Source organism: Vanellus vanellus (genome assembly GCF_965231255.1).
Source record: "Vanellus vanellus genome assembly, chromosome: 17".
Lineage (NCBI taxonomy): Eukaryota > Metazoa > Chordata > Aves > Charadriiformes > Charadriidae > Vanellus > Vanellus vanellus.
The window spans coordinates 2,140,476-2,158,860 of NC_138922.1; the positions used below are offsets into that span (position 1 = coordinate 2,140,476).

General features: G+C 50.2%; 1 protein-coding gene across 1 annotated transcript in view; it reads right to left on the reverse strand.

Moving 5' to 3' along the window:
• SHISA6 (shisa family member 6) overlaps positions 1-18,105 on the reverse strand; it is a gene marked incomplete at both ends in the record, with an annotated part of 262,231 nt that extends 244,126 nt beyond the window's left edge. The window contains 2 exons of the mRNA XM_082492128.1: positions 1,457-1,617; positions 17,429-18,105. Of these exons, the coding sequence (XP_082348254.1) occupies positions 1,457-1,617; positions 17,429-18,105 (838 nt within the window). The remainder of the gene's footprint in view (positions 1-1,456; positions 1,618-17,428) is intronic.
• Positions 18,106-18,385: the final 280 nt, after the last annotated feature.

Consider the following 18,385-nt stretch of genomic DNA (forward strand, 5'->3'; position numbering starts at 1 on the left):
TTTGCCTGCCCTAACTGACCAACGGGAGCCAACGGGAAGAGACGAGGTGTCTTCCAAAAGGGATTTTTCTCATCGTAAGGTTTACGTCAGAGTTGTTCGCTGATGGTGCCTATACCCGGTCACTGGCCATAAACCCTTATTTCTTGTGTTTCTGTCCCGGGGCATATCCTCTCAAGAGCCAGTCCCAAGCCCTAGATATGCAAAAGCACCTTCTTCTTCCAGAAAACTCGCCTCATGTACCGTTCTCCAGCCCATTTGATTTTACAGATATGACTCCCTGGCATACAAAATTACAGGGTTCACCGGCCTCTGAGCGAAAAGTGGAGAACAAAGAAATCCTTCTTAGTTCTCAGGGAAATTATTCTGTTCCCAGCAGCAGGGGAGGCTTCCAGAGAACACGGTCACCTGGTCCTGCCTCCACAGGGTGGTACACATTGCAGCAAAACCCTTCCAATAGTCACCGCAATGGAGCAACGGAAACCTCAGCCCTCAGTCACGGGCCGTTCCCGCGAAGAGCAGAGCACGTCCAGCCCCGCAGGTTGTGGAGCTGTCTGAGCTCCTGATAGCTTCTTTCAGAAGCTGCCCCAGCAGGAACCATTAGCAAAACCTCCTCTGGTCGCCGGGTGACACGGGTCAGGAAATGCCACCCACAAACTCCTATGCGCAGCTGAACAGCTTGTGACTGAATGAGGGCACATCTTTGAGGCACACATCCAGCTGCAACTGGGAGACGGCAAGCGACGGCAAGTCTACCCCACCCCGCTCAACAGAGGTGGTCAGCAACCACCGAGACATCGTTTTGACAATTAGCACTATAGGAAGCATTAAATACAGCAGGACAGTATCTTTACCGAAGAGGCTGGCATCCTTGTGCCGCTGGGGAAATCAAGGCAAGCAGCAGTCAAATGATTTGACCAAATTCACCCAGCCAGCAGAAGCTGGAAAAAAAACTGCGTGTCCCAATTCCCAGGCCAACGCTCCCGGAGGACCTCGGGCGAGTGTCTTTAAGCTCCGGGGATACCCTCTAGGTCACCTTTCGCACTGTCCTCTCGGAACATGCCTATAGTTCACTTCAATGAATAAGGTGGCCCCAATTATGTGGATTTCTTTCTCAGCGGCTGTGCGCAGAGAGCCCAATTATGCTTTATAGCATGTGTGTTTTGTTGGAAACACACGATGTTCTAAGCTTAATACATGCATTTTGGTATAAGCTGAATTTATACCTCACTGATTCTGAATTTTTAAAATGCCAAGAGAGAACAGCCACTCTGTTCAGCAAAAACCTTTAAAGAATCATCACCACTGATCCTTGCACTCCTCTGCTCCATCTGATTGTCTTTTAAAGCCATTTTAGGTTTACAAAATCCACTATTGTAAAGTGTGACGTTCTGCCGACTTCTAACATAGCAGCGGTACAACCACCTCTGAAGATAGAGAGCAGGAAAGCAGCACTTACCTGGGTTACTTTTGGCGGTGCGCACAGGGGTGTAATGGTTTTTGGAAGATGTCCTGACAGGGGTGTTTTCTTTGGGGGAGGTATCTATGGCCGAGATAGTCTCTCTTTCACAGTGTGCTATTGGGATTGGTCCCTGCTGCCTTAAGATGTCAGCCAGAGCCCTGGAGAGAGAGAAATAGGGGAAAAAAAAAAAAATGTATTTTCACACGGTAGCTAGAATGGCATGCAGTATTTTCACTTCCACAGTCACTGTGCAAATCCAGCAGTAGTTGGATTTCTATCATAAACAGAAAAAAGCAACAATAACAAAAAAAATATGGCTTAAAAGCTCAGTTTCTTTTTGCGTGTCTGCTGCATGTATCTACGGGCTTGCCTGGCTATTGTTTAGTTTTTCATATGCTTCCACTAATTCACTTCACCCCAGGGTTATGTTATCTCTCCATCATTTTCCTTGCCGTTAGTGACAGTGCAGATGAACTGTTCTCCATAGCATAAAGCACTGCCCTCATAACGAGTCACCGCTGAACACCAGAGCCCTAAGCCTCAGGCACTGTGATCTTCTAAAGGTTACACCAAAACTGCCCTGCCCAAGCCAAACTTCTCTAAGAGTGAACCAGATTAGGAGTCCAGTCCCCACACTCCTTAAATCCGTGTTTTTTTTCTGCAAGAAGCTCAATATACAGCAGTGGTAGGAGTGGGTTTCTTAAAGGAGAACCAGCAGTCCAGAAGAAAAGGATTAAACAGTTTTCATGGGCTAATGTCAACACAGCCGTTACCCTACCGTTAGCTTTTTGTCCATTAGGGATTGCTTTAATGGTACTGAGGTCTCTCTGCCATTCCCCAAGAAAAAGAAATGTCATGCAGTTCGGCTGCGTCCAATGTTTTCCCCTTGGATGAGTGGATACTCAAAGATATTTTTTTTCCTCTGTGAATATCATGGACACAGTGGAACAATTATAGCGTGAAATGCACTGATTTTCTTAGTGCAGCCACGAGCTATCTCTTGAGCCATAGGAAAAAGAGGAAGGGGGTGGCTTGTGTGGATTATAAGGGACAGTGGCATTTTAAAGATGATAGAGTTTGAAAGGTTCTTTTCTCTTGGCAGAGGGAATATGCCTAATGTCACCTTGCGTACCAAGAAAGATGTAAGGAGGAGAAATTCCTTCATTGCATATTGATGAGAATGATGCTGGTGTTGCTCATATCTACTAGCGTTCCCTAAATGCCATATTTCTGGTCTTTCATATGAGAAACAGTTTGGGACCTGCGGCCGTTCCATTTTCCAAATCATTTCCTCTACGGACTGCTACCCTTGTGCATAATGAATTGCAACACTAATGGGCTCTACAAAAGAAACTCTTGGAAGATCTCAGAGGCTCCAGAAGAGGATTACATTAGTTCACAACCACCCTGCACAAAATAAGAATATTTTTCACCTTATTTGATTATGTACTGTTTTTAGAGAGAGCAGGCATAGAGGCTATAACCAATCATATGATAAGCATATATGCACGCATACTGATAAATATGGAGTAAAGGGGTTGTCACATGCAGGGGCGTAACAGCACAGATTATTTTCTTTTGTGCTAAGATAGGCTCAGAGAGAGGTGAAGGTGGCAGAAGTAAGAGACAGATACTTAGCCCCGTCCCAAATCAGGGCTCCAAAGGTTTGCCCCTATGGCTACTCCTCACTGAAGAAGAGGAACTGCTATTTGGTGTTCTCCAAATGATGCTCAATTCCTACTGATTGACGCAGGTCTGTGGGTGCTCACCATCTTTTACAGTCGTGCCTGAGGTATCTCAAACTGGTCACCAACTTACAGGGCATATTTGAAATTTTGGCCCTGGCCCAGGGTTGCACAGAACGCGAGTGGCAGAACAAGGACCTGATGCTGAGGCCTGAGGTCCCTGTCCTATACGATACTGCACGGTTCCCTCCTGAAGAGAAGATTCATTCAACCACCAGTAATCCTGATGGCTTTTCTAGGCACATACCTCCCCACTGCATTACAGATCTTGCTGATTGGGAAGGATGTGGGAAGCTAATGAGGTCTGTCTATTTGGCACCAGCATCCAGTACATCCCATTGGAGACAACGCATTTTCTAAAGACAGCAGGTTGGCAGAACCGAGCCCTTAGTACATATCTCCAAGATATATTAAGCATCAGATGACCATTTAATGGTATCTGCAGTACAGAAATGCTAAGAGTCATTTTTCAATCACAGAGATTGTATTAGGACCATTATTTACTAGCCCATAGTGGCTTGGGCTCATTTTGAACACTTGTCGAAGACACTCTCGGTGTCAAGAGTGCAATCACTCAGAGTACAGAGGAAGATGACAGCGTGGATAACACTAAAACACTACAGACCACTTAGCTTAATATAATAGAGCCATCTGGGCAGGAAAGGTCAGGTCAGGGACTAGTGTACGCTCAGAAGGGGCTGTGCGGGATGAGGTACACGGAGGCAGCACAAGAAACTCAAAGATGAGCAAGTGGAGCTGGAGGTCCTGGTGGGATGGAAATTGAAGAATACAAACCAGTTCTCCCCATTGCTGAGTTTGTTTAACCTGACAAAGAGAGGCTAAGAGAGGACCTGCACCCCACTAATGGCGAGCTGCGAACGAGACAGAGCATGGATGTTCTTGGAGGTGTAAGACAAAGAAGATGAAGCAATTAGCACATGTTGCAATAAGGGAAATTCCATTTGGTTATAAAAGAAAAAAAAAATTGCAGTGGGATAGGAAAACACTGAAACAGGGACCCAGAAAGGCTGAGGGATCTCCACCCTTGGAGTCTTCAAATTCAGCTGGATAAGGCCCCAAACAACATGTTCTACCATTGAAGTTAGCCTCACTTTAAGCAGATGACAGGATGGGGTACCTCCAGAGGTCCCTTCCAACCTAAATTCTGCTACAATTCTGAGTCTAGGACCACCTTACACTGCAGGTCACCTTGTTTCTCCTGAAACTGTTGTCCTTTCTCCTACTATGATTAGTCTTTGAATGGAGTTTGATACAGTCTTAGGGACACAGCTCCCTACTGCCTGGATGGACAGTTTAACTCCATTCACTAAAACTACTTGAGGCAATCAAAGTGAATATACTGTGGAACAACTGGAGCCAGTGAGAAGTGCCTCAGTCATTATCTGCCTGAGGGCTGAACCTTGAGCCTGATGCCCTCCCTGAGGACAAAACCATGTGTCCAGGGTAACATTTCAGTTTGTGAACAGTTTCTCATAAAACTATGCTTGGTTGTTCCTTGGTTACAGCCAGGACCTGAACTCACCGGTCCTTACCACAAACAAAAATACAACTCAGACGGTAGGAACAAATTTAATCCCTTCTTTGTTTTCCATCGTGAAGGAATAGTAATAAGAGCTACTCTCTGAGTTAGTTGCTGGTCACAACTTAACAAAGAAACGATTTCTAGTTGGGTGCCAGCCACATGGAAGGGCGGAGACCTACTTTCAAACGAACTGAAGAAATCACAGGTGAGAGGAAAGCAATGTCTGCCGAGTCGGAGTATACATGAGATAAATCGAACACAACCATCAAAAGCAGACCTAGCTCATAAGCCTATGGGAATAAAACAATGTGGCTTCAGCAATGCTGAAAGTGTAATCTTGTTATGCCCTCAGCGCACCAAACTGTGTGTCCTGAGTGCTCACTCTTTGTCCTCTTCTTCAACATCTACAGAGAGAAAAAAGACCGTTCAGCACCAGCAGAACAAAATATTGTAGGGGGAGGAGAAAGTCAAACTTGGATCAAACTGGTTCGTTTCTTGCCAATTCAATCACATCGCTGTGTGTGATCCAGTCTATTTCCATAAAGCGCAGAGGGCCGAGTCCCACGCTGGTGGAAGGTCAGTCACACTTAACCGAGGAAGGATTTGGTCGGTAGAAGTCTCTTGGGTACTGCTGTCTAATTGTCCGCTGTAAAAGCTTCAAGCAGGGTAATAGAGTCACTTGAAATATTTGGGTCTTGCACGTGCAGCCATTTGGGTACAATTAGTCCCACTGATGTCAACTGCATCCTAATCACCTGCACAAGGCTATGAGACGCTTCAGAAACCTTTCTGTGACGACACATCTCTTATCTCGGGAAAACAAACCTCACTCACTGGAACGCGTTACCTGTGGCAGCAGACGGAGCAGCCAGAGTTGCGTAACTGTACAATCATATCCTGAGATAATGATTTATGCAGCTTTTTCATTAACGTCATTTACGTGAGCACACTAAAGCTTCTTTCCACGTAAACCCAGAATAGACGTAGTGACATCAGGGATGTTTTTCCAGGCCAGTGCTTGCCTAGCAGCGTGGGAGAAAAACCTACCGATGTCCTGCATGGCAGGACATCCCAAGGCAGAGCAGGTCAGGTCCTGCTCGCCGGCACATCAGCAGGGAAGGCTCTCATGCAACTTTGGACTAAGTGAGTATTTTGGGAAGAAACACAGTGGGATGAACACAGGGACACTAATGCAAAAAAGCAGTTGTGGCCACTTCCAAAGGGGGGAAAGAAAGAAAAAAGGTCTTAAAAAGGTCTTGTTGGAAATACAAAGCGCCAAAAGGGACGGGTGTAAGCAGCAGGGTAGCAAGGCTGGGCATCAGCCGGGGCCCTGATGTTGAAAGATGAAATCAACAGACTTTGCTAAAGAGAAAAGAAGGTGAAGGCAAGGCAAACTGGCAGAGGGGCAATAGTGATGGAAAACCAAAACAGAACAAGGAGAAAGTGAGCAGAGCAGTATAAAACGGAGGAAACAGACAGGAACAAACCGCAGTAAAGACCAGGTGGGGTGTGAAGCCCAGCAGATAGGCGAAGGGTATTCATCTCTCAGTCAAAGCATGGAGATGTGGGAGGGAAGAGAGGAGCTACTTTGTGCAGTAGGGAAGTAAATCATCAGTAATGATTTTTCAGGCTGGAGGGAGGTGATCCTTCCTCTCTACGTTGCACTACTGAGGCACGTCTGGAGTGCTGCGTCCAGTGCTGGGCTCCCCACGGACATCCTGGAGTGGGTCCAGTGAAGAGTCACAAAAGTGCTTAAGGGCTTGGAGCATCTCATATACGGGGGAGAGACTGAGGCAGCTGTGACTGCTCAGCCTAGAGAACAAAAAGCTCATGGGATCTTAACGATGTGTACCAATAACGGATGGGAGGGTGTAAAGCAGACGGAGCCAGGCCCTTCTCAGTGGTGTCCAGTGACAGGACAAGAGGCACTGGGCACAGACTGAAAGACAGGAAAGTCCACTTAAGCACAAGAAGGAGCTCTTTTACGCTGAGAGTGTTCAAACACTGAAACACTGTCCCAGCAGGTCCCAGAGTCTCCATCCTTGGTGACATTCAAAACACACAGTCCTGGGCAACCAGCTCTATCTCACGCTGCTTGGAGTTCAGACTGGTTGATCTCGTAGAATCATAGAACAGAAGAGAATCATAGAACAGAACAGAATCATAGAACAGAACAGAATCATAGAATAGTTTGGGTTGGAAGGGACCTTTAAGGGACATCTAGTCCAACTCCCCCCGCCCTGCAATGAGTGGGGACATCTTCAACTAGATCAGGTTGCTCAGAGCCCCGTCCAATCTGACCTGGAATGCTTCCAGGGATGGGGCATCTCCCACCTCTCTGTGCAACCTGGGCCAGTGTTTCACTATGCTCATTGTAAAAAATTTCTTCCTTATAGCTAGTCTAAATCTACCCTCTTTTAGTTTAAAACCATTACCCCTTGTCCTACCCCAACAGGCCCTGCTGAAATGTTTGTTTCCATCGTTCTTATAAGCTCCCTTAAGTACTAAAAAGCCGCGTTTCCAGAGGTGCCTCCAACCTCTGCGATTCTGTGATTCTGTAGAGTTTCTGTAGCCAAACCAGATTGCCCCACTGGAAGGTCCAGCCCCAAGCACCATAAAGAAATGGGCTCAAAACACAGCAGAGAACCTCCACTAGGGAGCAGATCCCAATCCTTCTAGACCCAGACTAAAGCAATGACTGCAGTGAGGTTTCTGCAGGCTCGGTGATGTCACGGACAGCAGACCCAGGCTGAGAGAGCTCCAGGTCCATTTTTGTAAGTGGTTCTTCCTACAGTAACTTTCACACCGTGAAACACTCCCATCTTCCACAGCCACTACTAATGCCTCAGCTCCCTGTCCTCAGCAACTCCAGCATGGTGGTTTCCTTGTCTCCTGCACCCATGGGGAGAAACTCCTTGCTCTTAAGCGTTCCGTGGACTGAGGGAGGAAGGATTTGCTTGATATCCCTGAGAAAGCTTGAGGCAGGGCTGGGACCAGAGCCCGCAATTTCTTTGTCTAGTGCCCCTTTCACTGGCCAAGGAAGCTCCACCTGAATAAACACATCCCAGGTATCCCCGGCTGTTTGTCAGGTCTTTTTCAGGACCTCTCTGTGGAAATGTAGTACTCATGTCAGTGCCCCAGGGCTGGCAAGGACTTTACGGACTGTGTTTGATGGGGATATCTCCAGTCCACACATCACCCTCTCTTCTGGGGCTGGAGAAGAAAACCACAGGGGTCCTGGGGAGGCAGGGAGAAGAAAAGAGCTGAAATGGAGAGCAACGTCTGATTTAAGAAGCGAGCTTGCGACACCGACATTTGCCTCTGCAATGAGCTCTGGGACACATCGGAAAGTGTGACAGGGGGGAACACGGTGCAGAAGTAACATCCACCTGCCGAGGCCGAAGGGACCTTGTAGCCAGAGAGAACGTGAAGTTGCAGGGACAGGGAACTGCTGGAGCGAGTCCAGCGAAGGGCAACTAAGATGATTAAGGGCTTGGAGCATCTGCCTTATGAGGAAAGGCTGAGAGAGCTGGGACTCTTTAGCCTGGAGAAGAGAAGGCTGAGGGGAGACCTTATTATGGTGTACAAGTACCTAAAGGGTGGGTTGAAGGAGGATGGAGCCAGGCTCTTCTCAATGGTTCCCAGTGACAGGACGAGGGGCAATGGGCACAAGTTAGAACGCAGGAAGTTCCGTTCAAATACACGGAAACACTTCTTTACGGTGAGGGTGACAGAGCACTGGCACAGGCTGCCCAGGGAGGTTGTGGAGTCCCCTTCCCTGGAGATTTTCAAGACCCGCCTGGATGCAGTCCTGAGTAATGTGCTCCGGGCAATCCTGCTTTAGCAGGGGAGTTGGACTAGATGATCTCTAGAGGTCCCTTCCAACTCTGATAATTCTGTGATTCTGTGATTCTGTGATTCTGTGATTCTGTGAAGGACCAGCTTGCTTTAGCACACCCTGCCCGCTCACCAGCCCAGAAACTTAACCTGCTGTCTTAATTACCAATGAGGTGACATCAGGCTGGAGGACTGCTGTCCTTCACCACAGTCTTTTCTGAAAGTAGTGTCCTGTTTTCCCAGTATCCACAGATTTTCAACGCTAATTGACACTACGAGTGTGGGCACAGATTTCCCTTCTATTGAAGCCAAGGGGAGCTTCGCTGACAGCCCCAACCGGCCGGGACGCGGCCTGTGGGAAATAAGATTGGCGTAGAGAGGTCTGCGGATGCTGGATAGGAAAAGGCGATGGGAAGAGTGACTATTTCCAGTAGCGCAGGTTGTACACACGCTAAACTTCACTCAGTTGCCTTCTGAAAATCCCCTCTCTTGGAGACCAAATGTACGGGATGTTAGAAAACGGAATTTCCTATTCCAAGTCCCTATGAAATTGGGGAAGAATGGAAAAAGAATGACCAAACAGATCTGGCAGAGCACAATAAAAAGAGCAGTGTCTGGCTGAGCTAAAAGCCTGCTAAAAGCATAGCTGTGATGGAGTTTGTGGCAGAACTCCAATCAACTTCAGCACAGCCAGGATCTCACTACAAGTCCTTAAAAAAAAGAGTGAGGTTAAAGACTCCCCTACGTGCTCTTACTAACCCAGAAAGAAAGCGCAGTTAGTCTGAGAAAGGCGATTTATCCAGCCTCGGAGCCCGCTCCCCCGCAAGGGACAGGTCTCTCCAAGGGAGAGGGATTCCACTCACGGGCGCAGAGCACCGCCGTGCATTATTCGTGGTTTGGTTTGGCGCCTGTCCCCAGACCTGCCACCCGCCTTGCGAGGCTTCAAACACCAACAGCATAGAGCCACGTGCCCCTCTTGACCGAGCCAGGTCTGTGCCGTCCCATGAGACGGGCTCCCACGCCGCAGTTCCTGCCACGCTGAGTGCTGCTTTCCCCGTTATTCCCCCGCGCTAGCGGTGAAAGAGCAGAGGAGAAGGCAAGCGTACACCTCCCTTCATCAGCTCCCCCCACCCCTGCTGCCTCCTCGGCATCACCCCCAGTGCCGGCGGCGGACCACGCTCTCTGCCAGTGATCTCACCACCAGAAGGATGGGGCTTTAACTGATTACACAAACACCACTGCAAACTGATCCACGGAGGGAAACATGGGGATGCTGCTGCCAGCAAACCCTTCTGGGAGGCAGCCTCCTTTGTGCGGAAGCGACTCTGCCCAAGCAGAGCTTGTTTCTGAAGGTGCTAGAGATGCTCCAGTCTCAGGTCAGCGAAAGAGACAACCGGTCTCTGCAGCTGCCGGAAAGAAAAGCAGCGGGTGCTTCCCAGCAGGGTTTCTGGGGAGGAACGCTGGAAATGGTTTTTCATAGTAAGCTGAGCGGGCATGTGGTCAGCACCTGCGTGCGTGTGTGTGTGTGTGTGTGTGTGTGTGTACAAGAATAGGTGAATGCACCCATGGAGTTCAGAAGGGAAAAAGGCGAAGCATCAGGACACCCGTCCGAGAGCAAAGCAGTTGTGCACAAGCACGCAGCATAAGTAAGTAAATATTCTTTCTTAAAAACAAATACTATAAGGAAAAGCCAGATGCCTTCTGAAAAATCTTTATGCCAAATACAAGAATTATTTGTGAAGCTTCTGGGATTTAGTCAGGCTTTAATGACAAATTTCACTGAAAGATTAATTGCGGATGTGCTAAGGACCATATCCTGACCCCAGATAATGACGGCAGAATGAGGCTGGCGGTTGTCCTGACTCACTCTTCTTGGTGAACTCAGAACTAACACATAGGTGACATAATGGCATTATAGATGCACACCCATTGTACGAACGCATGTATGTGGAAAATACGTTCCAGCTGAAACAGAAGTGGTGTAGGCATTACACCGACAAATCAACAAGAAAACAACTGTCGCTGCGAGCTCATCATCTCTCCCATCTTTATCACGTGAGGTAGAATCAGCGATTGGAAAGTAAAGCTCCTGTCTTTGGGATGGGTTCGTTAGGCTGTACGCCAAGAGCAGTAAACGCTAGCAGCGCTCAGACTGCCCACCTCACGCAAGCGCTTTACACATCTGACACTAACAGGCAAACTGAGCAAGTCTCCCGGTGCTGCCGTGATGTGGGCGAGGAACTTGCTGCAAGCAGTAACCCCACAACGGGTCATACCCGCTCCGGCGAACAGCGATGCGGCCGCTCCGCGGGGAAAGAAACCGTCACGTGAAGATTTTGTAACTACAAAGTTAAAATAAAACTTTCCAACTGAAGGTTTCTTGGCAGAGGGCTGTTACGCCGAGCCGAAAGCGGCCGGGGCAGCGAGGGGAGAGGTCTACCTCTGAAGGGATACGGGGGTATTTGGGGACAGCGGGAGGTCGGCGCGTCCCCCCCCCGCCCCAGCGAGGCCGCCGGCTCAGCGCAGAGCTGCCACCTGCTGTACTGTCGCGACTGTTCCTCACAGCAGCGACCTGCCCTCCCCGCCGCCGGCCCCGATACCCGCCCGGCGACATCATCCCTGTGTGTCCCCCCCCTCCCCGTTTTGGCTTGAGAGAGAGCGAAGGGGAGACGCTGGAAGAGGACCCCCCCCCCCCCCCGCAGGACAGCAAGCGCGGGTGCTGGGAAGAACTGGAAACGGTGTTCTTCTACGGGAAAGGAACCCGGCGCCGGTCTTGGTCGTGGAAAGAAGACAAAATAAAAAATAGCAGGTGTCGCCAGGTATTTCACAGGCACGAAAGTCCGCAGGAATGATGCTCTGAGCGCAGCCGGTACAGTTTGTCCGTCTGCTACTGCCCGCGGTCACGTACCTGCGCGCGCAAAGCCCATAACAGCGTTGGGTGGGTGGGCAGCGGTTTGGAAAACACGAGCGCACGCAGAAGCGGTTTCAGGCACGAGGTCCCTATTTGGCACCAAATCCTACACTGTAAGAACAATTAAGGGACTTTAAACCTATCGACGGAAACTGTACTTTCTCCAAAGAGCCCTGCCATCGCAATAAAGGAGGTCGGGGCAAGAGCTGAAGTGCAGCAAAATATTTATTGTGAAAAAATTCCAGGCTTATCCGTCTGGGTAATGAGACATTTGAGACCTCCGTGCAATACAGCGCGCACAGATCTAAGGAAATACAGATTGCCCATGCGAGTAGGGGCAAAGGCAAGCAAAAAAGCACCATGATCTCATTTTGCTGATAAGGTTCAGATCTTCTTATGTGAAACAGAAGTTTTAAAAGGCGTCTGATCTCCAAAGACACACAGATCAACTGTTAGTTGAGGATATAAGAGATTACAAAACTAAAAGAAATAGAAGTTCAGAGCTAGACTGGATTCCCTTGACAACTTACGATGGAGGGTTACTAATAGAAAAAGTTAATTAGAAAGCAGAAAAATATCAAATAAATGGGAATTAAGAGACACTGAAATGATTTGGTGAAGGCAGCATGGTTCCTGAGAGCAGCCTCTCCTACTGGGAGAAGTTCAAAAAGAAAGGAGAAGACTCAGAAGCGGTCAGTGGGAGTCTGGAGCCAGGCAGCCCCTGCGCGGCTCCCAAAGCCAGTCTCTCTATAAAATAGATTCAGAGAGGAAAGCACGGCAAAAAAAAAAAACAGTCACCAAACTGTGCAAACTGCGTTCGGAGCTTCAGACTGAAGTTTCCCCCATACACGCGAGGCAAAAGGAAAAATATTTTGTGCAGGCACATGCATACAAATACACATCCTTGCCTTCATTTGGCTAACTGGGAACGGGCAATTCATCAACGCAAACAGGACAAGATTCAGGTCTTCTCCCTGCGCAGGAATTACCCCAACTACACTAAGGGGTGGTACTGGTTTGAAACAGAAGAACTAGTCATGAGTAACTTCTCTGAGGCCACAAGATTGTGCTTTTTTTCTGTGTCACCTTAATCAAGTCTGACACGTGCTTATGGACCTACATTCTGTGCCTATGGGAGGGACGGGGCACTTCAGAGAAGAGACTGAGAAACCAACAGGAGTAAACAGTACAAAGCAGGGCAAAGAGCAGATGAACGGCAGGTGAGCGAGCCGGATACATGAGAGAGAGTAGAGTTAAAAAAAAAAAAAAAAAAAAAAAAAAAACAACAAAACAACAGAGCATAAAAACAAATGAGCGGAAGGAGAAAGCAAGCAGCGACAGCATCCAAGAAAGAAAATCTCCTGCACAGTTCCTATGGCCAGGTGTGTGTTCAGAGCCCTCGCTCCCTTCCCTGGGGAGGTATGAAGTTTGATTGTTTGGCTCATGCTCCACACAGCAGCGGAGAGCAGCGCCGAAGGAGCCAGCTGTGATCACAACTAAGCCTAGAGACAGGTAGTTTTCACAAATTCCACTGTTAGCAAAGAGGGCTGAAACTAGCTACCCTCCAGCGACCCCCCCAGCACCCACTGTACCCAAGAGCTGCGGTGAGACACAGCCTGCAGGAAGAGAAAACCTCCTGTATTTTAAGCGAGCATCATGCAAAACAGCGCGTGCAGCCTTCCCGGATCTGTGGACAAACAGATCCATTGCCTCCGATTCCTGTTGAAATTCAGGGCCGCAGAGTAAAAATGGCAAGAAATTGATCAATTTAACTGTGGCCTCTACACGGGAAAAGGATGTTCATTTATAAAAATGGTCCCTGTTATTATTCACAGAGCAGAGGATGCAAAGGCAGAGACCAAAGAAAAGAGCGGCACAAATCTCTCTCCTCTTTGTAGCAGCAAAGATGCCCTCAGAATGGGGTAACGTGAAGCACTCTGAGCAGAAGGTGCTTGCTTCCCTTCTCCCTTTCAAAAGCCAAAACGCTTATTGGAGACAGTCATGCAAGGACAGGTACAGGAGACGGCCCTTTAGCAGGACACAGAGCTAGTTTGCTGGGGAAAATCCCAGCGCTGCTTCCCAGCAGCTACAGGAGAACAGCGGGGCTCCCACCACGGCCCCAGGGCCACCACTGCCACCGTCTCCCTCTGCCTGGCAAGTAAGGGCTTCGGCTGCCCACGCGGTGAGCCCTGGTAACGCTTCAAACCCCAGCTGCAAACTATAACCACTTCCCAATTTGTGCATTCCTATCTCAGCAGAGAGCGCAATGGGTACCGCTGCTGAGGGCTAAAGAGGGGTCACAGAGCGATACTACTAGCAGGGAATTATTTATGTACTGTAGCGTGGGGATTTAGGGTCATGGCCACGGGAGGAGAATGTTCTGGGTCCCCCCTCCTTGCTACTGAAAAAAACATACCCAGCTTCGAAAACAAACAGCTGATATTCCTTGTTCACCGTCAGAGATGCCCAAACTCATTCCCATATTGAAAGTAAAGCAAATACTCTGCCCACTTAAGAAATGCTTGAGCAAAAAAGCCCTGACAAGCTGACAAAAACAAACCAACCGTCCTCGCAAGCGCAGTCAGGGAGCAACAAAACGTTGCTGGCTATAACTCTCAGAAATCAGCCCCAGTTTCTACCTGGCGCCCAGCATGCATTAGTTCTGGCTGTGTAACCCCAAAGCAAGATCCAGACAAGAGGCAGTCATATACAGTCAGGCTGAAAGATCCCATAACCATTACAAAATCAGCTAAGTTTAAAGCATTACAAGTGTTTCTGTAAAATATGAATATTTCAGCTCCTGTTTTTCAAAGCACTTCCACTAACTGCTCTTAGAAATGAACTTCAGTATCAGTTGCTGTCGCTGCTCGGCCCAGAATCACAGCAGCGCCTCTGCTTTAAAGGTACGTGGTAGTGCCTGAAAACAAGACCGGCTCTGAAACACGCACGCATATCTCAGTGCACAGACAGCCTTTCATTTCACATGAGAGTGACAGTTCTCCTGTGAATTTGTAAACCCTCCTTTCTATCAAACGACACAAAATGAGCCCAGCCTCCATCAAAATGTTCTTTCTCACTGAGTTAATAAGGATTTTCTGCAAAAAACGGATGAGAACTTAGCAGAGAAATAACATCTACACACAGTACTGCTAACCGACCATCTACGATGAAATAAAATTTAAAGTGTGATCTTGCTCACAGTGAAGTGCGGGGAAGTCCTGCTTAATCTTCCCTGGGTGTGGGATGCTGTTCGTGATGGGCTGTCTCTAGTCCCCTGTAATAATTTCTGTTTATAGCGTTGTCCTCCTCATCCCAGAGGTTTTGGTGGGATGCACACTGAAATTTAATGCGCTTTTCATCACTACAGTGAATTATTCTGGATGTTACACTTAACTCTGACTGAGACAACCTCAAACAGACAGAAATATCTGACCACATTCTGATGCTCTCCTTCCCCGTTACTCAGCAGCAGTTCTGAGACAAAGACAAACCATTCCACTCCTCATATTTACATTCTGCTTAGAGGGCTGATAGCATTTGTCCTCAGACTGATGCAGACCCTGTCTGCTGGAGATGCAGCTGGAGATAATATTTAAACCACCGTGCAGTGTTGATCAAGTTCAGGTAACACAGCTCTGAAAGGTATAATTTTTTACCAGCTACCATATTATAGAAGTCAATCAATTCCTTAAAACGCTCTGAAAGTCAAGCTTTCCAAGCACTCAATCTGCCATTCATACTTCTACACACAGGTGAATCATTTTGCCAGAACTTATCTAAATAAAGAAAAGCAAGCATCAAAGAAATGAAAACATCAGGAATAATTCAGACACGTCTGGCAACACTGTCTGCAATTTCAAAGGGTGTAGGATCCAACCTTGCAGCACGCTGGAGCTAGAGCACAAGTAACGTATGGGCACCCGAGTCAGACTCACGAATTTAGTGTGAAGATAAGACCCAGACAAAGTTGCCCTGAAGCCAAAAGAGCTGGCCAGTTGGGCAACTAGCCCTTCCTTAAGAAAATACTTAAAAGAGCCTATTTCCTGACTAAGCTACTTTCAGGACCCTTTAGTATACAGACAGGAGTGACCTAAAAGACGGTACAATGGTTTTAACACTGTGAAGTTATTCTCTTGCACAGAGACCAGTGGCAGGCGGGGGGTTGCAATGGAATACGTGGGCCAGACCCTCAGCAAGTGTAAACCAGCACTACTGTCCGTCCTCACTGAAGACACAGTAATTCACACCAGCCAGCACCCCTGCCTGTGTAGTCTTACAAAGGGAGGAGTCTAAATAAAACACATCTTCCCAAATAAATAAAAACTGCGTCACTCATCTCTTTTTCTTAGTAAAAAGCTAAAATTGCTCCCCCCAGACTCTGTTGACCGCGATTGAAGTTCAGCCTTAAAAATATCATCAATGATTGCAATTGTTTTGATTAAAATTTCTTAATTAAAATAATTTTTATGAAGCACTATCTGCTAGAGATAAGGGTTTTCCCCACTCCTGCTTACAACTGTTCTTATAAAGCAGCTCCTCACCAATTTTTATGTTCAAACATAGGAACCTCTTGGATTCATAGCACGCGAGGAGTACACATCATTTGGAGAGACTTTTTCACCAAAAAATAGATATGAACTGAGAGGGTGCATGCATTTGTCCAAAAGAAGAATTGTTACGGAAGCCTGAGCTTTGGCTTTTAAACAAGATTTTCTCTGAACACGTCGAGAGTGTTCTCTCTTATTACAGCAACGTGTCAAACCACTGAGAAAAGGACACCAAACTACTTCCCCAGCAGCCAGCCAGAAAGGACAGGCTGCTAGCCTGAGTTACGCGGATTTAGAGGGGAAAAGAAATAAAAAAGGAAAGGAAAAATAACACTCCCGTTGCTTTCCTGAACGCCCCTTGCGACCAAAAGGCAACGCCACCCGCCGGGAGGACGCAGAGCAATTTCCTTCGCGCTTTTTAAACTTCTCCCTGGCCGGGGCGGGCAGGGCTGGACCCGCGGGGTCCAGAGCCCCGGGGAGGGGGGTCCAGAGCCCCGCGGGGTGCTGGGGGGGGGGGCAGAGAGGGGGGTCCGGAGCCCCGGGGGGGGCGGGGGGGGGAAAGCGGCTCTGCGCGGAGGGGCGGGACGGGCGCGGAGCTGTCCGCGGCGGTGGTGCTGAAGGAGGGTCCCCGCCACCCACTCCACGGGCACCGCGCCGCCGAGGGGAAGGGGAGAGGTCCCGCGACGCTGCGGGACCGGGACGGGTCCCTGGATGGGGTGGTGGGAGGGGGTGGGGAGGGATGGTCCGAGGGGTTGGGGGTGTTCCCGGACAGACCCTGCAAAGGAGGAACTCTTGGATAGATGGTGGGAAGGGAAAATCTTGGGATTTCCACGCAAAAGAGGGAACTCTCGGACAGCCTTCGCAAAGGAGAAAACCTTTGGATGAGCAGTTCGAGGGGGGACACCTCGAAGCCACAGCGCAATGGAAGATCATTTGGACAGGTGGCGCGAAAGGGGAGCCCTTAGGCAGCCATTGAAAAGGGGAAATCCTTGGAAGGGTAGCGCAAGGGGGAAACTCGTGGTCATCCATTGCACAGGATAAAGACTTGGATGGGTAGTTCACAGGGGGACTCCTTGGGTGGGTAGCGCGGTGGGGGAACCCTTGGACAGCGGTGCCAAAGGGGAACCCTCGGACAGCCAGTTCAAAGGTGGCATTCTTAGATGGGCCGTGCAATGGGGAAACTCTTGGGCAGGCTGCACAAATGGGAATCCCTCGCATGGGTGGTTGAAAGGAGGAGCCCTTGGACGGGTAGTGCTACGGGGAAACCCTTTGGACAGGTGGCACAAAGGGGACACACTTGGAGAGACAGTGCAAAGGAGTAGGAACCTTTGGAGGGGAGGGTGTCCCTAGACTGAAGGGGTGCCGGAAGCAGGGAGAGGATCGCACCTGTGTATGTTCATCTCCCGGGGCGGGCGCCGCGCCTTGTCGTAGGCCACCTTGGCGAAGACGCCGGCGATGAGCACGAAGGCGATGGCCCCGCACGAGATGTAGACGGTGGCGTTGGTGCTGTCCTTGTCCGGGTCGTACTTGTTGGCGTCCCCGTCGGCGCCGTTGCTGCCGTCGGCGGGCAGCGCGCCGCTGGCGGTGGTGGGGTGGGCCCACTCGGGGCTCTTGTAGTTGCGGCACAGGCTCTGGTTGAGCTTCTCGGCGCGCTTGTTGCAGCAGAAGCGGTAGAAGCAGGTGCCGCAGCAGTAGCGGAAGCCCGTCAGGCTGTTGTTGCACTCGAACTCCTTGTCCCACTGCCCGCTCACGTCGTAGTACCCCCAGCACGTTTCGTGGGCCGGGGCCGAGCCCCCGCCGCCGCCCCCGCCGCCGGAGGGCGTCCTGCCGCCGCCCGCCCCCTTGCCGCGCCCGGGCAGCGCCGTGGGAGCGGCCGCCCCCGGGCCCGCCAGCGTCTGGTTGAGGAGCTCCTTGGCCGGTTTGGGGGTCCGCCGCGGCGCCGCCGCCCCCTGGGTCCGGTTGCCCTTGGCGCGGGGGGGGCCGGCCGCCTGCGCGGCCAGCAGCAGGGCCAGGAGCTGCAGGGAGAGCAGGAGCAGCGGCAGCAGCAGGTGCCGCGGCCCCATGGCGGGGCTCGGCGGGGGCCGCGGGGCGCGGCGGGGCGCGGCGGGGGCCGGGGCGGGCGGGGGGCGGCGGGCGGCGGCGCGGGGCTCAGCGGCCGCGGCGCTGCCCCATGGATGGGGGGGTGGGGATCGAGGGGTGGGGGGGCGGCGGGAGGTGGAGGTGGGAGGGGGGGTGGGGTGTCCCGCCGCTGCCGAGCGGCTCTTCAGCGGCGGCCGCCCGGCGCCGGGCGCTTCATGCCGGCGCGCAGCGAGCGGCGGAGCCCGGCGGAGCGGGGCTGGAGGC